A 25,871-nucleotide genomic window follows, 5' to 3' on the forward strand; every position below is an offset into this window, starting at 1 on the left:
ACTCTATTGTGTTGTGTGTGTTTGTTTAGGTTCACTGCAGCATTGCCTACCTCATTCTTCGCCCTCATCACTGTAGTGTCACATTGCTTAACAGTTAGATGAAGCAATTCAAGAACAGCAACACATTTGATGTCTTCACTGGATAGCTAAATTAGCAGCTCATATTTTTTAATATACTGTATCTTTCTTATTGTATATTCATATTCAATGCATTATTTACATCTACATCTACATTTTTATCATGGTTGTCTATTTTTTCCAGCTATCATTGCATCTGCATATTATTGCATCTGCCATTTATTTTTTCTGTTTGGGTCAAACCTGTGAAAATTAATGTTTAAATGGCCGTTACAGTTTTAGCCTATTTGATGTCTCACTCATCCTGTCCTAGAAGCACATTGTTCTTTGAGGACCATGTTACAAAAGAAACAGCAGTTTAAAGATCTGTTACTGTTAGCTGGTTTGGTAACACAAGCTGGTTTTTAGAAACTCACACTTGTCATGATTTAGGAGGGGTGGTCTCCTTTTTTAACTCCCCAAAATAATATCTTTCGTTTAATTTTCTTGCTCAAACATTGGTAAAATCAGTCATTTGAAAGTGTGTATTTTTGTGTATTTTTATATGATCATATGACCTCCCGCACTGTGACATACACTTCCTTTCATCTGAAAGATTGCCTTGTGAGAACACAATACATTTCCATTGTTTCCATTGTTCATCAGTTCATTTCAGATGACCTTCAGCCCAGAGAAGTCGGCAGCGTTTTTTGATGTTTTTGGTGCATGGTTTCCACCGTGTATAGAACAGACTTAATTTCCATTTCCAGATGCAGCGAGTAAAGTATTCCTGAATTGTTGTGGTGATATCATAGAAGCATGCCATTTTAGTGCAGCGCTGTCTTTGTAGTAGAAGTTGAGATTTTTTTCAGTTGTGATTTTAGCCTTGCCCTTGAGGAAAGACAGATTTCTCTGCATTCCCTTTTGATGTTACTATGCACTGTAGAGGGTAGAAAACCTGAAATATGTTTGCATTCACTCACTGAGGAATGTTATTCTTAAACTGTTGGATTTTTTGGCAAAGTAGTAAGCCTCAACCCAACCTTGATGATGAAAGATTAGGCCTTTCCTGGATGCTCCTTTTATACCCAATCATGACTGCATCACCTGTTGAAAATTTTTATGAACATTTGAAAATTCTCCTATCTTAAATGTTCCCTGTCCCAACTTTTTGGAAATACGTTGCAGGAATCAGCTTCAGAATGGTCATATATTTTCACGAAAGAATGAATGAAATGAATTTGAAATGGTAAAACATTAAATATCTTGTCTTGTATGGTTTTCGTTTAAATACAGGTCAAAGTACAATCATACATCACTACTTCTTCACTGAGACTAAAAGGTCCCAAACCTGCAGTAGTGTGCAGCAGTGCTTAGCCAACTTTTAACATATGGAGTGCTAGCATGTCATACAGTCTGCCAAAATTGCTGTTGTTTCCAGGTTTGTCACAATTGTGAGATTTAAACTGTTGATTACTTGCCATAAATAATCACACTTAATGTTTAGGGTTTTTTTTTCTTTTTTGTTCATAGCTCCTGTTAAATTATAAGCCTAAAGAATACAAGTTTGCTGGTTATCTATCTTTCTTTATAGCTATAAATACTTAGTTGCTCCCAACTAACGACAGACACAGCTTGAGCTTAAATCAACAAACATTAATTACTTGCCTTCTAATGGTGTTTTTTTTTTTTTTTTTAGTCCATGATCGTCCATGATGTTTTTCAATAAATGCGTTTTCTTCTTTCTTTTATTTACATGCCTCAACTCAGTGGATGAAAACACACTCAGTTCACATTCTGTTTGCTGTAAAAACATGATTGTGAATGCTAATACATGTGTGATAATATTCTTGGCATGGAACGTGGGTGAGTCATGAGGGAGAGGGTTGCAAATCTAAACCTACATTTTTGAGCCCCAGAAAGACTGATAATTAGCAACCAGACATGGTAGGTATAAGACTGAAATGTTTTCAAACAAATCAACATGTTTAGACTACTTTTGATTGTTTGATAGTTTCACACTTGAGTTTGTATCTGCGGGGGCTCCCTCGAGGTCAGGTGCTCTGGGTTTCAGCCCTGTGCAGTGAGACACCTCTGACTGAGTGCATACGTTTTTGTGTGTGTACTGTGTTTGATAGAGCAGCCCAACAGCAGCCTACTTCAACGTAGCCAGAAGGTTTCTTTTTGGTTACTGAGGCTAGGTTGAGAAGTAGGCAAAAAAGTGAAGCTTACAGTTCTACACAATGGAACTCACACACAAATTCTGTTTTTTTTGTTGTGTTATCTGTTGTGCTAGGTCTGCTGTTCTGTTTTTATTGATTTTTTTTTTTGCTTAGATGGAAAATATAGGGCTATGTAAACATAGCTTTGACAGTTGTCATAAATATGCTTTGAGTAATGGATTCTGTATGTAAGCCTGTAGTTGGCTGGCTTGTGGGCCTGTGTGATTAGAAGCACATTTTGGCTGCAGGCAGTATATTGTTTAGGGCTTGTTTTGGAGTATCTCTGTAATGTGTTACGCTGAATTTGTTCCCCCCTCTAGCAGCCCTCTGGGAGTGAGAATGAGGGAGGGGAGGAGCAGAAGGAGAGAGAGAAGCTCTGCCGAGTTCTCAAACAGATGGGCAGAATCAAGTGTCCCAGTGAGGTATGGGACACACACACACACAGACACACAAACACACACACACACACACACACACCCACTGTCTCTTTCTTTCACTCACCCTGTCTCTCTCTTACTCCAACACAGTCACGATCGCGCCCCCATTCTCCATCGTGTCCTTATTGCACCCTTCCTGCATGTTTTCCTTCTCTCTTCTTATTGCTCTCTCTCTTTCTCTCTCTCTCTCTCTCTTCTCTCTCTGTCTCTCTCTTACTTTCTCTCTGTCTTGTCATACTGCCCGTGTACACATCATCGTTCTGTTTCCAATTACTCTGCAGTGAGAGATGAGGTAGAGCTTGTGGCTTTTTCCATTTTGCAGTCACTCTTCTTTTCTTCTCAGTTCCTAAACACATACTCTCTCACACACAAACATACAGATAACCACACACACACACACACACGCACGCACACACACATGCACACACACACACACACACACACACGCACACACACACACCTTGCTTGCCAGTACCTGCTACTTTTCTTCTCATTTTTCTTTTTTTTTGAGTGGCCCATCATCACATAGCTTTACATAATCATTACAGATCCTGCCTTTTTCATTTTACCAAGCTGCTTTGAGAAGCCCCTCCCTTGCAGGATACCTCAGAGTAGGAATTTAACCCTTGCTGCAAAAGACTTTCTCCTTTTGCCCTATTCCCCCTATTAGATCAGTATATTGGTTTATTGGTTTGTGTAATCTTTAATATAAAAATAATTGCTGTAATATACAAAGAATTGCTGTAATTTTACATTAATTTGCATAACATAATAGCTCATCAGAATGATAAATGGAGCTGTAGATGCTTGTAAAATGACTGAAAAAGCTGCATTACATCAATGATTAAATTAAATTAAAAAACTGAATGTCCAGAATGCATCATAATTTAAAAGTGGAGATCAAATCTCAAGGCAGATAACTTGACAAAAGAAACTGTGTAAACAGATAAGCAAAGTGTACCTTTTTTTAAGCAAAAAAACAAATGAGACAAATGTAAATCACACATCATTCATGTTTCATCACTGCTCTGATTAAACAAAATGGTGAAAAGTGCACTCTAAATGAGCCTGGGCATTTGCTTATGAAAAAAATCACAATATTTCTAACAATAAACAAAGCCTCACACATCTGTAGTACATTGATAGAAACACTAAAATACAGAGAAAGACGCTTGGTGCAGTAGGGTAAAGAAACTCAGGGTGATGTATTTTACTCTTTGCAAAGGAAGTACATAGTGTACTGCCTAGGCATGTGCCAGTATAAAAAAAATTATAATTACCTACATTTTTATTACAATATATATGCTACATATGTAAATACTATATATCCATCCATCCATCCATTATCTTCCGCTGGTCCGGGGTTCGGGTCGCGGGGGCAGCATCCTAAGCAATGAAGCCCAGACCTCCCTTTCCCCAGCCACTTCCACCAGCTCTCCAAGGGGGATTCCGAGGCGCTCCCAGGCCAGCTGGGCGATATAGTCGCGCCAGCGTGTCCTGGGTCTTCCCTGGGGCCTCCTCCCAGGTGGACTCGCCTGTGACACCTCCCGAGGGAGGCGTCCAGGAGGCATCCTAACCAGATGCCCGACCACCTCAGCTGGCTCCTCTCGATGTGAAGAAGCAGCGGCTCTACTCCGAGTCCCTCCCGGATGACTGAACTTCTCACCCTATCTCTAAGGGAGAGTCCAGACACCCTGCGGAGGAAACTCTTATTCTTTCGGTCATTACCCAAAGCTCATGACCATAGGTGAGGGTGGGAACGTAGATCGACCGGTAAATCGAGAGCCTTGCCTTATGGCTCAGCTCTTTCTTTACCACAACAGACCGGTAAAGAGCCCGCATCACTGCTGACCCAGCACCAATCCGCCTGTCAATCTCCCGCTCCCTTGTACCATCACTCGTGAACAAGACCCCGAGATACTTGAACTCCTCCACTTGAGGCAAGAGCCTATCCCCGACCCAGAGAGGGCTCTCCACCCTTTTCCGCCTGAGAACCATGGTCTCAAATTTAGAGGTACTGATTCTCATCCCAGCCGCTTCACACTCGGCTGCAAACCGATCCAGCGAAAGCTGAAGTTCGCGGCCTGATGTCCCCAATAGGACCACATCATCTGCAAACAGCAGTGATGTGACCCTGAGGTCACCAAACCGGACACCCTCCATCCCTTGACTGCGCCTAGAAATTCTATCCATAAAAATTATGAATAGAATCGGTGACAAAGGGCAGCCCTGACGGAGTCCAACTCTCACTGGGAACGAGTCTGACTTACTGCCGGCTATGCGAACCAAACTCCAGCTTTGTTTGTACAGGGCCTGAATGGCTCGTAGCAAAGAGCCATGTACCCCATACTCCCGAAGCACCTCCCACAGAATACCCCGGGGAACACAGTCGAATGCCTTCACCAGATCCACAAAGCACATGTGGACTGGTTGGGCAAACTCCCATGAACCCTCCAGAATCCTGGAGAGGGTGAAGAGTTGGTCCAGTGTTCCACGACCAGGGCGGAACCCGCACTGTTCCTCTTGGATCCGAGGTTCGACTATAAGCCGGACTCTCTTCTCCATTACCCCTGCATAGACCTTGCCAGGGAGGCTGAGGAGTGTGATTCCCCTGTAGTTGGAACACACCCTCTGGTCCCCTTTTTTAAAAAGAGGCACCACCACCCCAGTCTGCCAATCCAGTGGCACCGCCCCCGATGTCCACGCAGTGTTGAAAAGGCGTGTCAGCCAAGACAGCCCCACAACATCCAGAGCCTTGAGGAACTCAGGGCGGATCTCATCCACCCCTGGAGCCTTGCCACCAAGGAGCTTCTTAACTACCTTAGCGACTTCGGCCTCAGTAATGGACAAGCCTATTCCCATGTCCCCAGACTCAGCCTCCTCACTGGAGAACGTGTCGGTGGGATTGAGAAGGTCCTCAAAGTATTCCTTCCACCGCCCAATGACGTCTTCAGTCGAAGTCAGCAGCACACCATCTCCACTATATACAGTGCTAGTGGCACACTGCTTTCCCCTTCTGAGTCACCTTAAGGTTTGCCAGAATCTTTTCGGAGCCGACTTAAAGTCAGTTTCCAAGGCCTCACCAAACTCCTCCCATACACGGGTTTTTGCCTTGGCAACAACTGAAGCCGCAGATCGCTTGGCCTGTCGATACCTGCCAGCTGCCTCTGGTGTCCCACAGGCCAACCATGCCCGGTAGGACTCCTTCTTCAGCTTGACGGCATCTCTCACCTGGGGTGTCCACCACCGGGTTCGAGGATTACCGCCCCGACAGGCACGTGTTGAGGTGAGCCCGACTATATCTAGCCGGTATCTCTCAACCTCGCGCACCAACTCAGGCTCCTTCCCCGCCAGTGAGGTAACGTTCCAAGTTCCAAAAGCCAGTTTCAGCAACCGAGGATCAGAACGCCAAGGCCCACGCCTTCGGAGACTGCCCGATCCACAACGCACTGAACCCCTACTACTGCCCCTCCCATTGGTGGTGGGTCGATGGGAGGGGGGACTCATGTAACTCCTTCGGGCTGGGCCCGGCCGGGCACCATGAGTAAATGCCCGGCCACCAGACGCTCGCTGGCGAGCCCCTCCCCCAGGCCTGGCTCCAGGGTGGGGCCCCGGTAACCCTGTTCCGGGCAGGGTACACAAGTCCTGTTTTTGTGTCTTCATAGGGGTTATGTATATACTATATATGTACTATATAAATATATTTTTGATCTTATAAAGATACAATATGTTCTCAGTGTCATTTTTAAGTAGCAGTATGTGTAAACGTGAAACTTTTATTTTATTAGTCTGCACATAGACCATGGATAAACACAGTGTATAACAGACATTCATATAACGCTTTTTTTATTTTGTGTGCTGTAGATATGCATTGAATCGTTCAGTAAATATTTCCGCTTAACATTGAATGCCTTTTAGCTCATTGGTTGTCAGCTAAACTGCTTAGTTTAGGTTTGAGATGCTTTTGTGCCTTTTACTCCAAACACTTGAAGTGTTTGACTGCAAACATAAGTATATTCATGAGACTGTGCAATTGTTTACTTCTCTAAGCTGGAAGGAGCATGAATTTTAAAAAATTCTGTTGTACCGTGGCTGTTGTGATTCTTTACAGCTCCACTCAGTTAAGGGACTGATCATATGATCAGTGCTTGTGAAAATCATACTGCTCCGCATGCCTAAGAATCCTGAGGTGCAACTGCATCTTATTTGACTAAATTGCAGTGATGGTATTTCAAAGTGCCCATGATGATGTTATCGTGCATATTAAAAATTGCAGTATACTGAATTAGCTAATCCTTCCGCCGAAGACTACTGGGATAGGCTCCAGCACCCCCCCCCGCGACCCTGACGGAGAAGCGGCTTAGAAAATGGATAGATGGCTGGATGAATTAGCTAATACCGGCACGTCTTTTAGTACAACAGAAATTGTGTGGAAATTACATTGTGTGGAAGTTACTGGTTTAGTTTTATGCAGTCACTTTGAAGACAGAAGACTGTTGAATGTATAATAATGCTAGTTCAGATGTAAAAGCTCTCATTCTCTCTTTTTTTTTGTGCACACTCTCCTGCAGGGCTGCTCAGCTCACTTCTCCAGTCTGATGGGCTATCAGTATCATCAGAAGCGCTGTGGTAGAGAGCTGTCAGACACTGAGAAGCCTGTGTTCCTGTGCCAGCACTGTGGAAAAACTTACCGCTCCAAAGCCGGCCGAGACTACCACATGCGCTCTGAACACACCCTCACCACAACACCCACACGCCCGGTGAGACAACATACTCAGCCTTTATCCTGCTGCTTAGAGCTGTTACACTTTCAAATTGATTTAGGCTTTGTTAATCCATTATTGTGCAATATCTGTTTGTTAAATTCCGATATGGTTTGATTAAGAGGCACAGCATGCATTCCACTGTTTTACTCTTGGCCCTAAACTCTTCTTTTGTTTGATAAAAGTAACAAAAAGATGCAGTTGGAGCATGAGGCATGTTCCCATACTAGGACCTGAGAACTTAAGTTGATGGTACTGAAATTTTAAGCATCAGATACACTATATAGCCAAAAGTATTCAGTCACCCACCCAAATCATTGAATTCAGGTGTTCCTATCACTTCCATGGCCACAGGTGTATAAAATCAGGCACCTTGGTATGCAGACTGCTTCTACAAACATTTTTGAAAGAATGGGTCGCTCTCAGGAGCTCAGTGAATTCCAGCATGGTACCATGATAGGACGCCACTGGTGCAAAAGTCCAGTTGTGAAATTTCCGCGCTAAGACATTTTCCACAGTCAACTATCAGTGGTATTATATCAAAGTGGAAGTGATTGGGAGTAACAGCAACTCAGCCACGAAGTGGTAGGCCACGTAAAATGACAGAGTGGGATCAGCGGATGCTGAGGTGCATAGTGCGCAAGGGTCGTCAACTACACTACAGACCTCCAAACTTCATGTAGCCTTCAGATTAGCTCAAGAACAGTACATAGAGGGCTTCATGGAGTGAGTTTCCTTGACAGAGCAGCTGCATCCAAGCCTTACATCACCAAGTACAATGTAAAGCATCAAATGCAGTGGTAGAAAAAGTGCTGCCACTCGACTCTAGAACAGTGGAGACATGTTCTCTGGAGTGACGAATCCGGCTTCTCCGTATGGAAATCCGATGTATGAGTCTGGGTTTGGTGGTTGCCTGGAGAACGGTAACTGACTGACTGCATTGTGCCAAGTGTAAAGTTTGGTGTAGGGGGGATTATGATGTGGGGTTGTTTTTCGGGAGTTGGGCTCAGCCCCTTAGTTCCAGTGAAAGGAACTCTTAATGCTTCAGCAAACCAAGAGATTTTGGACAATTTCATGCTCTTAACTTTGTAGGAACAGTTCGGAAATGGCCCCTTCCTTTTCCAACATGACTGCGCACCAGTGCACAAAGCAAGGTTCATAAAGACATGAATGAATGGTTTTGGTGTGGAAGAACTTGACTAGCCTGCACAGAGTCCTGACCTCAACCCAATAGAACACCTTTGGGATGAATTAGAGCTGAGACTGCAAGCCAGGCTTTCCCGTCCAACATCAGTGTCTGACTTGACAAATGCGTTTCTGGAAGAATGGTCAAAAATGACCATAAACACATTCCTAAACCTTGTGGAAAGCCTTCCTAGAAGAGTTAAAGCTGTTATAGCTGAATTAAGAATGGGATATCAATCAAATTCATATGCATGTGAGGGCAGGCGAGCAAATACTTTTGGAATTATAGTGTATGTGACAAGAATGGTGACATCATATTATTTGCTATTTTATTCTTTTTTTTTTGTACTTCAAACAGAATATGTCATGATGTGCTATAATGTTAGAAAAGGTACCACATCTACAGTAAAAGAAGCACTTGTAGGTCTTTATGTTTTAATTATTTTAAATTTCAGATTTTTTAATTAGTTTTTTTGCACTTGTAGTTCAATAATTCTGAAATCTGCACCCTCAACACCCCACTTCCTGCATGCTTGGTCCCATACAATGTCTCATAGTGGTCGCTTGTACAAAACTGTAGAAGTTAGGGCTATCTAGGCAGATCTTCTTCCTATATAAATAAGTGTAAATAACAATAACATGTGGACTTAGAAGAGTAAAAGAGTTAAAAAATTGTAAAATACATAAATTTATTTTCAGGTTTCAAAGGCTGTTCTTGACTTCCCCAACCTTCTTCCTATTCTGGAAATACAATTATTCTTTGTAAACAAGGATCAACACATACAGTTCAGTAGACATGTAATCCCTGAGAGTTAATGGACAACTCTAACCGCAAACTTTTTTCATGGCTCTTTCCAGGTTTCTGTCCCTGAGGAGGTGAAGTCAGCCTTTAGGAAAGATAAAGAGAAGCCTCCAGCAGAGCAAACAAAAATAGAGACCATCCAAAAGAAGAGCCTGGTGAAACTGAAGGAAAGAATACAGGAGAAGAGGGAAGACAAAAAGGAGGAGAGTAGGGAAGACAAGAAAGAAGTAAGGGTGGAGGCGGAAGAGTTGCTGGACTTGGAGCGCACTCCCAGCGGCAGGGTGAGGAGGCGCTCAGCTCAGGTGGCCGTCTTCCACCTGCAGGAGATTGCAGAGGATGAGCTGGCCAAAGACTGGGGCACCAAACGCCGCATCAAAGACGACCTCGTACCTGATATCAAAAGGGTGAGAGGAAGGAGCTCCTGTTTACACCTATGCACATATACTTACTTTCAGAAAACCACAAACACTAGCAACGTTTACATGCAGCCTAATCATCTGTTAATAATCCAACTAATAGCTAAATCAGAATAGGATACATCCATGTATACGCTTCAGTCAGAACAGTCTAGTCCGACTGAGGCCATTCGGGAATACAGTTTCTATCTGATTGAGCGAGGTGGGTAATCCTGTAAATAATCCAATAAATAGAAGAATAATAGCCATGTAAACACCTGTATAAGATTACATTTTCAATCAGAACTTGTAAGTATGTTCTGATCATGTGCATCGCATCATAGCAAAAGTTTATAGCGTTCAACATGGCGGGAGCAGAAACTGGTCTGCAGAGGAGACAAAGTTTATGCTCTGACCTATAAAAGACGGTAGGCTGGGCATCCAGGTTATGTGTCTCAGAACATGAAGTCTTCTTCTTGGCCTGCTTTAATAAGTACATGTGAGGTAAATTTTTCTGAGTCTGACATCATTTTAAACCAATTAAAAACAAGTGTGCCAACTGAAAACTCATCCCTCTCTGACTGAACCTCATGTGATGTGCGCTGTCATGGTAATGTTTACTCTAAGTGTTACTCCACGATTGTGCGGCATTTTGGATAGGATTACTTGTAGTGAGCATGTAAACGAAAATCTTCATCAGATTGTTGAATAGAGTGAGCATATATAGATATGAATAGAGTGAGCATATTAGTCTTAATCTGTAATCGGAGTGTATTCAGTCGGTTTGGCAAAAAATCTTTGCATGTAAATAAAACCAATGTCAAGTATACACAGGAAATATAGCATGTTTTATACTTTTGACAACTTTGATAAGATTGGTCCTCCTAAAGACATGTAAGAGTTTGGACATTATGCCAAAAGAATGTGGTCATTTAAAAACAACTGATGAATCAGTTCCAGCTGAGTGGAAATTAGTACCTGTCCACTATTCCCAAATTTATATATCATTTGCAAGTGACATGCCCCAGTTTATTCTCAAATACATATTCAGGCAAGTGTAAGCAAATTACACCAGAGCATTCAACAGGCTCATGAACTATTGGTTGTCCTACATGAAAAAATCTACCATCTAGGACTTCTGCCATGATTATGGGCATTCATCTGTTTATACACTGTACTCAACTGAAGGCCTGATAAGCTAATAAATTGTAATTCAAGTCTGCAATTTCCATTATTGCAAATATACAAATTACAGACTAAAAACTTATATTGAAATATAATATTTGAATTGAGTTTCCTACCATTTTAATATATGGATACAAGGATTGATCTTTGCACGAATATTAATAACACTATTAATTTCCAATTTTATTCATATTAACTGTGTTATTTATGATATTTATTATAATTGAAATTAATTGTGGCAAAATTATTTTACGGTTAATTTAAGAATTTCAAATTCATACACTTCATATTCACTTTAATTCATAGTCAGAAGTATGTTTTATTGTACAGGGAATACTAGGGAAATATATACACCAAATATTAAAACAACGCATTACAAACCACCTATAAGACTAGTAAGCTTAGGTGGGTGAGGGCAAGCAAATACTGCCTCTGAGAAACGTGAAGTGCCACCACATCTTTTTGAACTGCCACTAATGTGACAATATAGGGTCAGCTCAGCTTGCTTAGAGAACAAAATAAAAAAAAATAAAAATAAAAATTAGAGAGTTAGCTAACTGCTTACTCTGATGTATCAGCTACCAAACACCCACACTAGCAAGCATCATGCTGATGTGGGGAAGGAGAGGGCCATCCTACCCATCCAGAGAGGGGGAATCCAGTTATGCTTTTGTGGAGTTCTTCCTTGCAGAGGCCATGGCATCGCTGGGGATCAAACTTGCAATCTGACACTTAGACAGAATACGTGTTTATTTTATGATCTGATTTACCACACAGAACGCAAGGACCAGTGTGTTTGAGGCTTGTCTTTGAACTATTTACTGTATTTCTCCACTGAAAGATGGTTATGACTGCTTTCTCTTTCTGTATTTTAGCTAAACTATACACGTCCAGGCCTTCCTAACTTCAGCCCCGAAACTCTAGAGACCTGGAAAAATGAAGTAAAGGAGAAAGGCTTCATCTGTTGCCCAAATAGTGTAAGTCCTGGCTCTTTATTTATTTCACAGAAGTATACCCTTGCACTTTTAAATGTCTCACATGAAACAGTCTCTTGCTGAAAAAAAGCAACATATTTAAGTATTTATAGGACCACTCAACTCTGGAAATCTCAACTCTGCAAGTTCTTTGTTGCTATGGTCCCCTGTGAGATAACTGTCCATCTTGTCTTATCCCCTGTGACAGAGTTGTGAGGCTGTTTACTCAAGTGTGTCAGGACTCAAAGCGCACCTTGCAAACTGCAACAAGGTGCAGTACTGGTGCTCTTTATGATGTGTTTCACACACAGTGTACATACTAGTTACTTAAGCAGTTACTTAAAAATAAGTAACCACAAAAAGCTTACATTTTAATGTAATACAACTCTAAGTAAAAAAGAAGAATTATTTTTTTGTTTTACTTTTATTGTTATACCTGTCTTACTGCTGCAATTCTACTCCATACAGGGAGGGGGGGATGTGGGGAAGTATACATGCTTGCTATGCCAGAAGGAGTTCAGCTCTGAGAGTGGAGTGAAATACCACATCAGCAAGACACACTCTCAGGTGAACTGAAAACACACACACACACACACACACTCATTATACATTGTCAGGATATGTCCCATTTGCATTATATATACCCTCCCTTGCAAAAAAAAATGTGTCTCACACTGAACACAAACTGGCTTTACCAGTGTGTTTCAACTGCTTGAAGTCATCAGTGCTGAATGGAACAATATTGATTCTTTCTGTAAATGGATGTCTGCAAGTTTACATGCAAGACTTCAAAATTTAAAAAAAATCAAAGGGAACTTAGGAAAGGAAATTTAGTTACTTATCAATTTGTGTAATAATTTGTTGTTGAGATCTTTAAAAGGTTAATGTTTTGCCATTATGTATCACATTTTTCAGTACTGGTTCTCAGTTACATTTTTTTTTCTTTTTTTTTTAATTTGAGTAAGCTCCTAAAATCGTATTTTGGATATATCCTGTGCTGTAAATAAATCATATTTTGTAGACCTGACTTACAGTACATGATACTGTACTAGAACACTAAATTGAAAAAGTTAAAAATAGCCAAGGTTGACTCAAAATTTCAAGTTGACTTTACATTTTGGCTGGACCTTCTAAGACATGTAATCACACTTTATGTAGGATTATGACACCATGAATTACAAACATAAAGCAATTATTTTGGGAAGAAGCTCCCCTCACGATCAACATTTTGTCAGATATTGGCATCATTAAATATTTAAATAGGACACACTAAATTGCCCCTAGGTATGAGTGTATGTGTGGGGATGTGTATATATGTATGTCTGTCTGTCTGCCCTGTGATGGACTGGTGACCTGTCCAGTGTGTTTCCTGCCTTTCACGCTTTGAGCACTGGGATAGGCTCCAGCTCCCCCCCCATGACCCATAAGGATAAGTGGCTTAGATAATGTGTGAATTTTAAATGTTAAACATAGTTAACGTAGATTAGCCTTTTCTAATTTTTGGCAGTGATTAAACACGCACACTCCACTTTACCTCGTTGATCTAGTGTGAAAATTGACTGCTATCACTTCCTCTTTGACTTTGACTCATAGAATTGGTTTCGAGCTTCTGGCCATGTGGTACCTAACAGCAAGATCAAAGAACCACAGAGCAACGGGCTGCAGAAAGACATGAAAAACGGAGTGCCTGGGAAGAAGAGGGGTCGAAAACCCAAAGAGCGTCCCCCTGAGACCACCTCCATCCCAGCAAAGACTTCGAGCACTTCTGGAACTGCCCTTGCTCCAGCTCCCACCCATCTTCAATGCCCAAATCCAAACTCAACTCCAACTGCTACTCAGCCCCCGGCACCTGCCACCTCCTACAGCACCCCAGCCCCAACAGCCACGCTTGTGAACAGTGGAAGTCTAGCCCAAACTAGAGACTTGCAGCCCCCCATGAAGAAGAGGGGCAAACCTAAGAAAGTGCAACTATCCGAATAACATGGCTTTCACTACTTCAACACCAGACAGGATGCTGTTAGTCATACGCCAGTAAATTAATGAAGCTAGGCTGAATCTCCGCCACACAGGTGAAGGATTACACAGAAGATAGAGGTGATAGAGAATAACAGAAGGAGGATAGCAAGAGAAAACAACAGCAATTAGCTCTTGTATTAGTTTCACACTGATGTTTTTTTAATCCGATATATACATATACAGTATATGTGTCTACTGGTATATGCTGATATATAATAGTCCTTTTTCATTCCATTTTTAGAGTTCATTTCATTGATTAAGCTGTTCAGACAAATGGGGTTAATTCTAATCAATGCTGAGATCCCACTTTACATATATATATATATATATATATATATATATATATATATATATATATATATATTCTTTATGTAAACAGAAATGTTTTAGAGCAAAGCTCTCATTTTAGATGGAAACATTTCGATATGTCCAGTAGTTTCATGTTGTGTTTTGAAAGGTTTTTTATTATTATTTGAGAAAAAAAGGACATCCAAGTTATTTGATTAGCATGGTGTGCTAATTTACGACTGGTGTTTTATCACGGATATACTTTATTGTGTATATATACAATATCTATATCTATATATGAATACTGTATATACAGAGGAATTCAATTTTTGTCCATTGTTTTCCAGCAAAGTCAGTCAGATTTATTCCATTTTCTTTGGTGATCATCGTTTCATTTGTTTTCTCCTCTGGTGTATTGGGGTTTGTTAAAGGCAGCTGAATGGTGGGGCAGAGTTAGATAGCTGTTGGAACAGTCTGCTTTCAGTGCAATAGTGTCGCTTTTGTGGTTCATGTCTAGTCTCTTGCTCGGAATCATAAGAGGACGAAGCTTGCATCCCTGTGTAAAACTCGCTCCCTGTTTCAAGTAGTTGTAGTGTACAACAGTTGGTCTTAGGTCATTGTTAACACCCTCAGCTGCTAGGAAAATAGGTTTTAATATTTTGTGCTCTCATTTTTTTAACAGCTAACATCTAAATAATGGCAGTGACCGTGGAGTTAAACAGTAAACAGTAATAGTAGTTCACAAAGAGAGCACAGCTTTGAGGTTTACCCTGCACTGGTCAGAACCCAAACTGCAAGAAAAAATTAAGCTTCTTTGATATAGAAAAATCCACTTTGACGTCTATGTCATTCGTCTGTACTTAAGCTAAAAATAGATCAAAGATTACATACACTTACTCTGAATGCTCTAAATTTTTATTTGTAGCTCTAAATGAACATCTAAACACCCAAATTCTTTCTTAGAAAAGACATCTCTTATATAAATCAGCTGCATGTATGTATATATATATATATATATATATATATATATATACACATATGCATAAGCTATATATAAGCTATATATAAGCATAAGCTATATATAAGCTAAATAAATATTTTATCCTTCTTGAAATGTACACTCAAATGCTCATTCTATATGACCATGAATTGGTTTGTTTAGGGCTGTGGATAGTTTTGGTGGAGAGTCATTTTGAGGCATGCAGCAGTTAAAGACTGCACATGAAGACCTTAGTGACGATATGCAATAGTGAGAGTGTTTTACCTGGCTGATGGAGATGAAAGGTGAAGCACTGAACAGCACAATCAGGATGTTTACTACAGGAATTCAATGATAAGTTACAACGGAGGCTTGAAATGAGAAAGATTTGGAAAAAGATGAATTATAGCTTTGTTTCATAAACTGTTGTTTGGATATCTGTCAGTGATCCTGTACATAACTATACCTGATATTCTGATTAAGGTCTGTTGAGGGAAAAACCAAGAAACAAACAAAAAAAATGAAAAAAAAAATACGCTCGTCTTGCACTTTAACCCCTCTTCCCCTCCCTTCCTCTTATCTTGCACTTTGCAGGAACTGTTAGGCTTCCACCCCTCATTCCATCAACCTTAATCAAGTGGCTAAGGTTAGACAATGTCTTTGAAGCTCATCTGGGACTGAATTGGGATCTTAAAGGGCCCATATCATGGAGAACTGAATTTGTGAAATAAAAGAGTTTAATGTATGATGGAATCATTGTTAAAGTTTCAAAACTTACCATCCACTCACCAGTTTGTATACAGTTTATATATGGAAGCAAAACTGCAAAAACAGACTGTTTGTAATTCACAGATATTCACCGCAATTCACAGACATATTTTCAAATGGTCACTAATTCAGCCGGCAGCAGTTCAGCCCACCCTTTCACATTGATTGTTCTACTGTGTATATGAGCCTAATGTTTTTTGAAGGCACAATACAGAACGGCCAGTTAAAACACAGGTCATTTACGTGTATCACTCTTAAAAGCACAGAAACAGAAAGAGCTTATCCAATTCTAAGGAATAAAGAAAGGTTGTAAAATGGTCACAACTGTTTGTAACTAAAGGCATACACACAATGATATCAGAAAAATATAGATATCAGCAGATAATCGCTGAAAAAGAAGTGAAATGACATTGGATAAATGTTTAGATTTGACTGATATTTCAAACAATGTAATTTGACAGAAGAGCAGAACGTTTAGGTGGTGCTGGGCTACTTTGCTAAAATAGCTGCCTTTGTATTACTTTTACTGCATCTCTAATATGTATTTTATGAATGTTTGTATATCAGCATTACAGGCACATACTTGAAAAATATCAGATATCAGCATTGGCCTACAGTTCCCACATCAGTGCAAAATTCAGTGGGGAAAATAACATACAAACCAATTATAGATTATAGGCCCTTTAAACATTTCAAAAGCCAGTCTCAGATCACAAATAGGCATTTTCAACCAACTTCCACCATGTGGGAGAAATAGTGCTAGGTGCAAGGACTGCTAGTCCTCCATGTCCCAGTGTATGAAACATGTCAAAAGTAAAATGAAATGAAATCTTAAGCCATAAGTGTCCCTGTGAAGGTGACTAATGGAAGCGGGTGTGTCTTCCTTGGTTTGTAAACGGTGTTGAAAATTGAAAGGAATATCAAATGTTTCTCTTTCTTTTGTTTCAACAGATGACTATTTATTCCAAGACCCTGATTATTCTAACTGAGGTACTTGAAACCATGAACAAATTGCCATAAGAATTATTATCTGACCATAGGTCGCCAATAGAAAAAAATGCTAAATTATGAAATGTATATTTATATCTATTGAGCAAAATGTAATAAGCTCACTCAAAGTGGCACACCGAGTTTATTTTATACTTTTCTTGTAAATACGATCGTAATAGCAATCTCATAACGCTTTGAGTAACCTAGGTTTGAAACATCAAGGTCAGGCAAAAAGGTGCTAGTAGCCGTTCTACCTTAAGGACTATCAAGTGTGACGTAAACCGGTCAATCTGCTTTGCCATCAAGCCCCACTTTGTGGACACGAAATACCAAGTTTTATTTCAGAGCCAGACGGATTGTTCCATAGCATCACTACCACACTATGGTTCTGTATGGCATTAATAGAACACCTTTAACACTTTGATTGTCCCTTGTTTGGTTTGGCTCCAGCTAAATGTCATAGCAAGAACCTTGTGAAGAAAGGACCATGCGAAATATGTCATATATGCATGTAATGCCGTCTGGTCAGAGTTCTGTTTCGTAACATTACTGCATACATCTTTGGCTACAAATTGGCAGCCATTAGACACGTGCTGTCTTTTTTTTCTCCACAGCCAACATAATCTAGATGGAGCAGCACACTTTACATTTTGAAATCGTGTCTTGTCGAATGTATCTTTTGCAATGTCACAAAATACTGTTTCTTTGCTCTTTCATGCTGAATGGTATAAAGGCTGCCGTGTGTTGTTTTTTTTGTAAGGATATCGTTATGTCTTGAGTTCAACAATCTGTCTTCCTAGATTATGTGGTGTACACATATGCAGCAGTTTTGGGCCTATATTGCAACAGATTTTCATTTGAATTGACAGCAATACAACATAATCCCTATATGTATCAGCTTTGCAGTTGAAGGCACTGTTTAGAATATAATTTCCAAAGCTCAGCGCAAAATTGTATCCATTTTCTCTTGCTTGTTTGCTTCTTTCCTCACGCCCACCATTGCTTCAAACCAGTTGAATTATAGTCACGCTTTTCTATACGGTTTAAAGTACATGTTGAAAATTTTGTCTTTTGTTAAAGGAAAAAGGGGTGTGTGCGTCTAAGTGTGTGTGTGCGTGCGCATGGGAGTGTGTATTTTCTGTATTTAGTGCACTTGCTATCCCATGAAATAGGCTTGAATTTGAAGTGTTGGAGTGGTAATAGAGATTTTGGTGATTCTTGGCTGTGCAGTGTGACTTTTGTACCTGAAGGGGTCTGTAGGTGCCCCCTAGCCAGTTTTTAAAGTAGGTTTTCTTTTCATTACTTCTCGTTTCATATGGAATAGAGACTGCAGAACTAAACATTCGACCCACACACAAAGCCCATTGATTATAAAGATCGTCAAGAAGTTTACAAGGGGGTGTAATAATGTGAGATTGGACATGAAGATTAATGAATTAAGGTACTTAAGGGTAGTCCAGTTGAGGACAAAAAAAAGGTGTTTTATTAAAAAGATTACAAAGTCTATTAACAAATATCTAATGATGGTAGTAACAGACGAGATGTCTTATGTCTTCATTGAAGTTTTTATCTAGATTATCAGCAGTTCTAAATCTAAACCATTATTATTCTTTTACAAAATTGTATTAACTGTGCATTAGTACCCCTCTAAATGATTAATAAAATGTTGTTGACTAAAGACTGCCTGATTTTACTGTGTGAAATACTTGCACTGATGTTTACTGGGTGATTCTTTTTAGGCTAAAGTAAATGTGGAAATTTGCGCACCTACTCTTAATAAGTAACGCATAAATAAGCGTTTGACAGGCTAAAGATGACCCAAAGTTGATGAAAAGAAATCTGGGGCTTGGAAGTATGAAGAGTGAAGAATGCTAGGCATTAAGTTCTGAACACCCTTAAAGGGGATTTCCACCAGTTTTTCAGAATTTCTGCATAATGCAGCATGATGTAAACAAAATCATTCTGAGTGATTTCATGTGAAATCGAGGAACTTGGAGACTTGGATTTCTTTACATTGGCAGTGAATGAAACCAGAGGTTGTGATGTCTACAACACAAATACGGCCATTTTACTTACTCTCCAAAATGACCAGTCAACCTATGTTTGGGGCAGTCGTAGGCTGGTGGTTAGTTCCAGCTTTATGACTGGAAGGTTGCTCATTCAATACCCTGAGCTGACATGGCATGACTGAGCAAGGCACCTCACCTCCAACTGCTCTCCAGGCACTGTGGATAGGGCTGCCCATTACTTTGGCCATGGCAATAAAATAAAAACATGATACCATGTCTCAGCCAGCGTATTCAGCAACATTTCATGTAATCACTTTCTATAATGTGATAGGCATTGAACATGCCAGTTTTTTTGTTTATATTTTATTGAATTAATTATGCAAATTTTGAAATACTTTAATTGCCACGAAACAGTATAATGTCCCAGTATTATGAGAATAGGTTTGAAGAAAAGATGGTTTTGTTAAGAGTCAAAGACAAAATATACAAAGTCTATTAACAAGCATATTTTGATGGTCATACAAAATGGCTCACCACCTTAATAATTACATTAACAACACTTAAATCTAAAATGTTTTTGTCATGATTTTTCAGAATTGTATTAACAGCAGTGCTGGACGAAGTACAAAAATCATGTACTTGAGTTACTCCAGTAAAAGTAGAAGTTTCTCCCTTTAGACCTCTACTTGAGTAAAAGTTCAAAGTTATTTGCCTTCAAATGTATTAAAGTTTATTTGTATTGCGCATTTGTTTACAACAATTTTGTGACAAAGCAGCTTTTCAGAAGTTTGAAAACATACAGTTTTCAAAATAACATATCCCCCAGTGAGCAAGCCAGATGCGATGGTGGCAAGGAAAAACTCCCTCAGTCTGGAGGAAGAAACCTTGGGAGGGACCAAGACTCACAAGGGGAGACCCATCCTCCTCTGGTCAAACAGTATTTACAATTTAATAAGCTAAATACCAAATAAAAGCTAAGAGGATCTCTGTTTGAAGACTGGATGGTAAAGCTTTAGAAACTGCACTGGTAGAGGCAGTTTCTGACTGAGTCTTTATGAAATGTGGGAGTGAGCTGAAACAGTCCCATCCTATCTCAATGCTGGTACATCTGGATGGCACAGTGATGTAATTGAGGGTGTTGCAGCTGGCACAAATGAACAGGAGGTTGGTGATGGTGAGGAGGAGGGCCTGATGGTCATTCTTCAGCAGGATGGGAGGGCAGTCATTATCTCAGGAAGAGTAAAGAGACAAAATTAGTTCTGCTCAGGAGTATGACTGTAATAAATATGATTTCCCCCAGAGTGTGGCTGGTGACTCCGGCAGATCTAACTATAACAGCATAAACTAAAAGGAGAGAACCAGAAGGTAACATAGATATGAGAGTACCCTAAGACACTGGGATCCCCCCACTCCCCCGTCAACAAACCTGTGTGATCGCGTGAAGTGGTGGGTCAACAGTACCAACATCTCAGTTTACCATAAGCCTGTATGCCCATGAACCCCTGGATGTCCTGCCTTTATCTAAAGGGGAAGGCTAACTATCAAAAGCTTCTTCTTCTTCTTTCGGCTGCTCCCTTTAGGGGTCGCCACAGCAGATCATCTGCCTCCATCTTGCCCTATCCATTGCCTCCTCTACTTACACCAACCATCTCCATGTCCACCTTCACTACATCCATAAACCTCTGAGGTCTACCTCTTCTCCTTCTACCCGGCAGTTCCATCTCCAACATTCTTTGCCCAATATATCCACTATTCCTCTTCAACACATGTCCAAACCATCTCAAACTGGCCTCTCTGGCTTTATCTCCAAACTGCTCCACCTTCACTGTCCCTCTGATCTGCTCATTTCTAATCTTGTCCAGCCTTGTCACTCCCAACGAAAATCTCAGCATCTTCATCTCCGCCACCTCCAGCTCAGCCTCCTGTCTTTTAGACAGAGCCACAGTCTCCAAACCATACATCATAGCAGGACGCACTACTGTCTTGTAAACCTTCCCTTTCACTCTTGCTGCTATCCTTCTGTCACACATCAGCCCTGACATCCATCTCCACCCACTCCATCCTGCCTGCACCCTCTTCTTCACCTCTTTTCTACACTGTCCATTGCTCTGGATGGTTGACCCAAGATATTTGAAGTCATCCACCTATACGACCTCTACTCCTTGCATCTTCACCTTTCCACCTGCCTCCCTCTCATTCACACACATATATTCCGTCTTATCTCTACTGACCTTCATTCCTCTCCTCTCCAGTGCAAACCTCCACCTCTCCAGATTCTCTTCCACTTGCTCTCTACTCTCACCACAGATTACAATGTCATCTGCAAACATCATGGTCCATGGAGCCTCCTGCCTGACCTCATCTGTCAACCTGTCCATCACCATTGCAAACAAGAAGGGGCTCAAAGCTGATCCCTGATGTAACCCTACCTTCACCTTGAAACCATTTGTCACTCCAACTGCACACCTCACCACTGTGTCACTATCCTCATACATGTCCTGCACCACCCTAACATACTTTTCAGCTACACCTGACTTCCTCATACAGTACCACAGTTCCTGTCTTGGCACCCTATCATATGCCTTCTCTAGATCCACAAAGACACAATGTAGCTCCTTCTGACCTTCTCTGTACTTCTCTACCAACACTCTCAATGCAAAAATTGCATCTGTGGTACTCTTTCTGGGCATGAAACCAAACTGCTGCTCACTGATCTGAACCTCTCGCCTTAGCCTTGCTTCAACAACTCTTTCCCATACCTTCATGGTGTGGCTCATCAACTTTATACCTCTGTAGTTACTGCAGCTCTGCACATCACCCTTGTTCTTAAAAATGGGGACCAATACACTGCTTCTCCACTCATCAAGCATCCTCTCACTCTCCAGGATTTTGTTAAACAACCTGGTTAAAAAGTCCACTGCCTTCTCTCCTAAACATCTCCATACCTCCACAGGTATGTCATTTGGACCAACTGCCTTTCCATTCTTCATCCTTTTTAAAGCTACCCTCACTTCCACCTTACTAATTCTCTGCACTTCCTGATCCACTATCTCTCCCCCCGTTGTCCTCCTCTCTCTCTCGTTTTCCTCATTCATTAGTTCTTCAAAGTACTCTTTCCATCTACTCAACACTCTCTGTTCGCTCACTAGTACATTTCCCTCTCTATCCTTTATCAGCCTAACCTGCTGTACATCCTTTCCAGCTCTATCTCTCTGTTTAGCTAAGCGATACAAGTCCTTTACTCCTTCTTTACTGTCCAGCCTCTCATACAGCTCATCATAGGCCTGAGCCTTTGCCTTTGCCACCATTCTTTTTGGTATGCGACTAGCCTCACAGTACTCCTGCCTACTTCCTTCATCTCTCTGGTTATCCCACTTTTTCTTAGCTGCCTTCTTCTTCTGAATACTCTCCTGGACTTCCTCATTCCACCACCAACTTTCCTTGTCTTCTTTCCTCTGACCAGACAATACACCCAACACATACTTGCCAGTTTCTCTCACCACCTTAGCTGTAGTTTCCGAGTCCTCAGGTAGCTCCTCACTGCCCCCAAGGGCCTGTTGCAATTTTTCCCTGAACTGCCTGCAACCATCCTCCTCCTTCAGCTTCCTCTATCTAATCTTTGGCTCTGTCTTCACTCTCTTCCTCTTCTTTGTTTCTAACCTCATTCTACAACCACCCTATGCTGCCTTGCTACACTTTCCCCTAGCACTACTTTACAATCTCCAATCTCCTTTAGGTGGCATCTCCTGCTAAGGATATAATCCACCAGTGTGCACCTCCCTCCACTCTTGTATGTCACCCTGTGTTCTTCCCTCTTCTGAAAATACGTGTTCACCACAGCCATTTCCATTCTCTTTGCAAAATCTACAACCATCTGACCTTCCGCATTTCTGTCTTTCACACCATACATACCCAGCACCTCTTCATCCCCTCTGTTCCCTTCACCAACATGTCCATTGAAGTCTGCACCAATCTCTAATCTCTCCTCTCTAGGGACACCATCTACCACTTCATCCATCTTACTCCAAAATTCCTCTTTCTCCTCTAACTGACAACCAACCTGTGGTGCATATGAACTGACCACATTCAAAATCACACCATCAAACTCCAACTTCAGGCTCATGATCCTGTCTGACACTCTCTTTACATCCAGAACACTTTTCCCAAGCTGTTCCTTTAGGATTATCCCTACTCCATTTCTCTTCCTCTCTACACCATGATAGAACAGTTTGAATCCACCTCCAATGTTCCTGGCCTTGCTTCCTTTCCATCTGGTCTCCTGGACACAAAGAATATCTACCTTCCTTCTCTCCATCATGTCTGCAAGCTCTCTGCCTTTACCAGTCATTGTCCCTATGTTCAGAGTCCCTACTCTAACCTCCACACTCCTGCCTCTCCTTCTCTCTCGCTGCCATCTAACCCGCCTTCCTCCTCTCCTCTCTGATGGTCTTCGACCTACAGTAGTCCAATTTCCACCGGCACCCTGCTGGTCAACAGCACCGGAGGCGGTTGTTGTTAACCCAGGCCTCGACCGATCCGGTATAGCTCGACCGATCCGGTATGGTATATCATATTTGTGATCCGCATGATAGTTTTGGCACAAGTTTTACGCCGGATGCCCTTCCTGACGCAACCCTCACCATTTATCCGGGCTTGGGACCGGCACCAGAAGTACACAAAGTACACCCCTAATGGCTGGTTTGCTAACTATGAAAAGCTAAACTAAACAAATATGTTTTCAGTCTAGACTTAAAGGTTGGGACTATGTCAGAGTCCCGAACGTTAACTGGGAGATTATTCCACAATTTGGGGACTTTGTAAGAAAAAGCTGTTCCACCCATTGAAGTCTTCTGAATTTTAGGAACTAGTAGAAAACCAGCGTCCTGGGATCTGAGTAAGCGAGGCAGTTCATAATAGGAAATAAGATCTTGCAGGTACTCCGGTGAGAGACGATGCAGGGCTGTATACATCAATAAGAAAATTTTATAGTCGATACGGAATTTGATAGGAAGCCAGTGTAATGCTGATAAAACTGGGCTGATGTGATCAAATTTTCTGGTTTTAGTTAGAACTCTAGCTGCAGCATTCTGAACGAATTGAAGTTTATTTAGGTTCCTATTGGAGCATCCTGACAACAATGCATTACAGTAGTCTAGCCTTGAATTTATAAAGGCATGTACCAATTTTTCAGCATCATGAAGGGATAACGCATTTCTTAACTTTGAAATGTTTCGGAGGTGAAGAAACGCTGTCCTTGTAATATTACCTATGTGTTGATTAAACGTTAGATCTGAATCAATTGTCACACCAAGATTTTTAGCTACTGAACCAGGTATTACAGAGAAGTCAACAAGATTTAACATTAAATCTGAGCATTTATTCCGTGCAGCCTTTGGACCAAGAAGGAGAGCTTCTGTTTTATCTGGGTTTAAAAGAAGGAAATTCTGCAGCATCAAGTTTCTTATATCTTTTACACAATCTTCTATTTTATTTAATCTGGATTAATCTTCTGGATTGGCTGATATGTACAGCTGTGTATCATCTAGCACTTAAATGAGCATTGAACTATAAGCTGCACTTATTTTATTGTACTGCACTCTGTATTGTAGTTTATTGTATTGTATCTTATTGTTATTGTATTGCATTGAATGGCACAGAGTTCTGCGTTCAACTCTGTTTCTTTTTCTCTTGGTGTCTGCAGTGACACATTTGTTTCTAGCAGTATCTGAGCTCAGGACAGTCTTTTTCTCTAAGCTATTGGTAACTAGCAAAGATACTTTCTCTAGATTGACAAAGCACTTCTTGTAAGTTGCTCTGGATAAGAGCGTCTGCTAAATGCTCTAAATGTAAATGTAAACTCCATGTCTATTTATAGCTAAGCGTAATGGTAACATGTATAATGTGAATAACAGAGGACCTAAAACAGAACCTTGTGGAGCTCCATATTTCACTTTTGTATAATTAGATGATACCGGTCAGTGAGGTAGGATGTGGACCAGGATAATGCTATTCCTCTAATTCCAACCATGTTTTGTAGTCTGTCTAAGAGAATAGAATGATCTATAGTGTCAAAAGCTGCACTTCGAGTAGTACCAGCATAGATATGTGCCCTTGATCAGAGGCAAGAAGAAGATCATTTGTTATCTTAACTAGAGCCGTCTCTGTGCTATGATGGGGCCTAAAACCAGATTGGAATTTTTCATTTATGTTGTTCTTATGTAGATATGAACAGAGTTGCTAGGCTGCAGCTTTTTCTAAAATCTTAGAAATAAATGATAAGCTCGAAATAGGTCTGTAGCTTGACAATTCGCTTGGATCAAGATTTGACTATTTTATCAAAGGTTTAATCACTGCTAGTTTGAATGATTTGGGTACATGACCTAGGCTAAGAGAAGAATTAATTATTGTTAAAATGGGTTTAATTATAGCTGGTAGTACTTGTTTAAATAAGTTTGTTGGAATAATGTCAAGTGTCCATGTTGCAGAATTTGAGGAAGATTATTTTTTCTAGTTCTGACTGCTGAAGCGGACAAAATGTTTCCAGTCTCTATTCTATAACCATATTTAGTGTTGTTTCAGCCAAACCAGATGATGGGTAGGTTACTGGTATCGGTTGAAATTTTTGTCTAATATTCTCAATTTTGTTATTAAAAAAGTCAATGAAAACAGTGCTGCTGTATTTGGCGGGTATTTGACTTTCAGATCCTGCCTGGTTTTTGGTAAGTTTTGTGATTGCGCTAAATAAGATAAATATTGATTTCGATAAGTGAGGACAGGTATGCTGAGCGTGTTTTGATAAGT

General features: G+C 40.7%; 1 protein-coding gene across 6 annotated transcripts in view; it reads left to right on the forward strand.

The window, feature by feature from the left end:
* The window catches only part of znf512b (zinc finger protein 512B), an 85,123-nt gene extending 66,384 nt beyond the window's left edge, over positions 1-18,739 (forward strand). For 4 of the 6 annotated variants that reach the window (XM_037541198.1, XM_017681906.2, XM_017681908.2 and 1 more), the window contains 7 exons: positions 2,600-2,701; positions 7,288-7,476; positions 9,523-9,870; positions 11,922-12,023; positions 12,229-12,291; positions 12,489-12,587; positions 13,614-18,739. In XM_037541198.1, the coding sequence (XP_037397095.1) occupies positions 2,600-2,701; positions 7,288-7,476; positions 9,523-9,870; positions 11,922-12,023; positions 12,229-12,291; positions 12,489-12,587; positions 13,614-14,000 (1,290 nt within the window). In that variant the 3' untranslated portion in view covers positions 14,001-18,739. The remainder of the gene's footprint in view (positions 1-2,599; positions 2,702-7,287; positions 7,477-9,522; positions 9,871-11,921; positions 12,024-12,228; positions 12,292-12,488; positions 12,588-13,613) is intronic. The other 2 variants (XM_017681907.2, XM_017681909.2) reach the window with 1 other exon arrangement.
* Positions 18,740-25,871: the final 7,132 nt, after the last annotated feature.

Source organism: Pygocentrus nattereri, chromosome 9 (genome assembly GCF_015220715.1).
Source record: "Pygocentrus nattereri isolate fPygNat1 chromosome 9, fPygNat1.pri, whole genome shotgun sequence".
Taxonomy (NCBI): domain Eukaryota; kingdom Metazoa; phylum Chordata; class Actinopteri; order Characiformes; family Serrasalmidae; genus Pygocentrus; species Pygocentrus nattereri.